The sequence below is a fragment of the Mizuhopecten yessoensis genome, unplaced genomic scaffold, assembly GCF_002113885.1.
Source record: "Mizuhopecten yessoensis strain PY_sf001 unplaced genomic scaffold, ASM211388v2 scaffold4481, whole genome shotgun sequence".
Lineage (NCBI taxonomy): Eukaryota > Metazoa > Mollusca > Bivalvia > Pectinida > Pectinidae > Mizuhopecten > Mizuhopecten yessoensis.
Window position 1 is genome coordinate 19975 of NW_018405568.1, and position 3404 is coordinate 23378.

Genomic DNA, 3404 nt, shown 5'->3' on the forward strand with positions numbered 1-3404 from the left:
AAGTTCATTCTCTAGGTGTGACGCCCAGCCAGTGCTAAAGTTCATTCTCTAGGTGTGACGCCCAGCCAGTGCTTAAGTTCATTCTCTAGGTGTGACGCCCAGCCAGTGCTAAAGTTCATGCTCTAGGTGTGATGCCCAGCCAGTGCTTAAGTTCATTCTCTAGGTGTGACGCCCAGCCAGTGCTAAAGTTCATTCTCTAGGTGTGACGCCCAGTGCTAAAGTTCATTCTCTAGGTGTGAATTGCTGTTCCTATGTGGACTTTATCTTTTCCAGGTAATTGCTGCCGAAGGAGAACAAAAAGCTTCGAGAGCTTTGAAGGAAGCTGCTGATGTCATCATGGAGTCCCCGGCGGCTATTCAACTCCGATACCTTCAAACCCTTAACACTATTTCTGCGGAGAAAAATTCCACAATCATTTTCCCTCTGCCGATTGACTTGTTGCAGTCCTTCATAGGTCGGCAAGGATCGAACCATTGATACAGTTCAAGCAAAAAGGCCGCCATCTTGGATAATCATTGTTTGCATAAGTGAGATTGTGTTGATGAATGTAAGTGGTATAGACATGAGAAAGGAGCCTTTAAATTGTACCAATAAACGGTACGGATTGATCACTGAGTAGGAATACTTAATTACACCTAGTATACCAGAGTATCTTCTATATAACCAAGGTAACCCAAACCCATTACGTATCCAAGGTAACTTGTGTCTACTTATGTAACATAGGTAACATTTACCTACTTATATAGCCAAGGTTACTTATACCTACTTATGTAAACCAGAAAAGTATTGTGAAATTTCATATAAGAATCAGTTTGAATCAATGCTTGTTAGCATTTACATGTATAAGTCAAAAAGTAAAACACATTTTCTTTCAATTTTTATGAATTTAAAAGTGTTTATTTAGATGTGTGTATATATATATATATATAGTGGGGTATTTCGGATAATGCCACATTTTTTTACACTTATCTCTTTCTCATTTTATGAGAAATGAGCTTTTCGCTTACTTTATTTGAAGAAAATGAAATAACATGAAGTTTACATTAAAGATATGTGAAGAGGAAGCAAATAGTGTAATAAGTAAATAACACAGGAAGTAGTATTACATGAGAGTACATGTACTCACACAGTAGTAGTATTAGATGAGGGTACATGTACTCCATCAGGTCTGATTTATATGCCAGGAATTGTGTTCTGTAGTAAATGTACCCAGGAGAAATCTTACCATGTTGATTATTAATATCAGTTATACAGTACTAATTAAGATGTGGTCAGTCTGTAATATTGTACTAAGATGTGGTCAGTCTGTATTACAGTACTAAGATGTGGTCAGTCTATATAACTACATGTACTAAGATGTGGTCAGTCTGTATTACAGTACTAAGATGTGGTCAGTCAGTATTACTGTACTTAAAGATGTGGTCAGTTTGTATTACAGTACCAAGATGTGGTCAGTCTGTATTACTGTACTAAGATGTGGTCAGTCTGTATTACAGTACTAAGATGTGGTCAGTCAGTATTACAGTACTAAGATGTGGTCAGCCTGTATAACAGTACTTAGATGTGGTCCGTTTGAATTAGCTATCACACTTTAGCATACAATTATATCTTCTTCATAATCATGTACCAGTAGATTTTTCTATAAAATCATTAACATTTTGTAATTTTTGATGTCATCAATTTCATTGATGTTTAAACTTGTTATGACTATTATACCCATTTTTCTAATGTTTAAGTGATCAGAGTAGATGTATTTATTCAGACTTTCTGGTAGCATTATATTGTCTGTGGGGATTTGTAACTGGCCTCAGTAGGAAGTGTGATAGTGTGTCACCTTACCCCAGTAAACATCGATGATGTGTATCAATTTACTTGTATTTGCTTACATTAGATTGATAACCAAACCTTGTATGATTTTATATTTAATCAGGTAAATTGACTTCCTTGAATGAAGGAAGGATGTTATAAAATATTTCAGAAGATCAGTTTCCTGGTAAACTAGTTGGCTATATATAGCTAAGTAACCATGTGATGTAATACCAGGAGAACTACCTTGTACCTCCGTGAACATTTAGAATGTATCAATGGACACTGCTACAAGATCATTTCAACAATGTTATGATGTTTTTGTTCAGTACAATAATGTTATGATGTTTTTGTTCAGTATAAGATTTCTATAACCTCCTTAAAACTGACAGTGCAAGTTGCTAAATACTGATGTCGAGACATTCCCTTTACAACAGGAATCTTGTCATCAGACATTTTGGTTGTGATTTGTGAGGTGACTGATGATCATGTGGCTATAAAAAACACTACAGATAAGTGGGCAGTACACATCTCCCCCTTATAAGTGTGACTACTGTACACTACCAATAGCTAACATGTACACGTCCAAATAAAATATACCCATCCTGTTATTTATGAAAAAAGCTTTTTGCATTCATAGCACAAGATGAGCGTGCAATCTTTGGTACAATATTTACAGTGGTCGTTAACACTCTCAGCTTCACCATTGATAACTAACCAGGAAATCACAGATGACTGCCGACTTTGAACAGTTTTCACAAACTTATGCTGTTTTTTAGTTGAAGGGACTTAACTCCAATCTCATGCAACATTGATAATGTTACTATAGGTATTTCATAATGTTCCTGTCAGGTATTTTGTAAGATTGATGTAACTCTAGTGTACAGTAGACTGCAGTGTAACCTGTTCTAACTAGAAAACTGTTTATGTAATGTCTGCTATAACTGAGAGTTGACAACCAGATACTCGTCATGGTTGACCATCCTGATATGTACAGTGCCTTGGACTAGAGCTACTATGTGTTCTTGTAATATTCCTCTTCATCCTATTGTCTCGTTAAGTTATTGATGCTAACTTTAAACAATGAATGTCAGAAAGTCATGAAAGTCTCTGAGGACAACCATTAACTGGAAAAATACAGAACATTTTTTTTCAAATGTTAAATTCGGTCTACAAATGTCCAGGTTTTACATGTATTGTTTCATGCTATGAGGTTGAGCCGATGAATGAACTGAAAATACAACATGTTTGAAAGTAATCTGAATCGAACAATTATTAGCTCACCTGCCCGAAGGGCAAGTGAGCTTATGCCATGGTGCAGCGTCCGGCGTCCGTCCGGCGTCCGTCTGTCCGGCCTCAACTTTTTAGGTCACCTGAGACAAAGTCTCAAGTGACCTATTGCGATCGCCTTTTGTCCGTCGTCGTCCGTCGTCCGTCGTGCGTCCGTAAACAATTTACATTTTTGACTTCTTCTCCAAAACCCCTGAACCAATTTCAATGAAATTTTGCAGGGACCTTCCATGGACAAAGGTCAACAAAAATAGTTGCCGGTTTAGTCCTAAGCCCCCAGGGGCCTGAGGGGCGGGGCCAAAAAGGGT

General features: G+C 37.3%; 1 protein-coding gene across 1 annotated transcript in view; it reads left to right on the plus strand.

Annotated features, from left to right (window-relative positions):
• LOC110449077 (band 7 protein AGAP004871-like) overlaps positions 1–2954 on the plus strand; it is an 18870-nt gene extending 15916 nt beyond the window's left edge. The window contains exon 3 of the mRNA XM_021495671.1: positions 274–2954. Within this exon, the coding sequence (XP_021351346.1) occupies positions 274–477 (204 nt within the window). The 3' untranslated portion in view covers positions 478–2954. The remainder of the gene's footprint in view (positions 1–273) is intronic.
• The last annotated feature ends 450 nt before the right edge of the window (positions 2955–3404 follow it).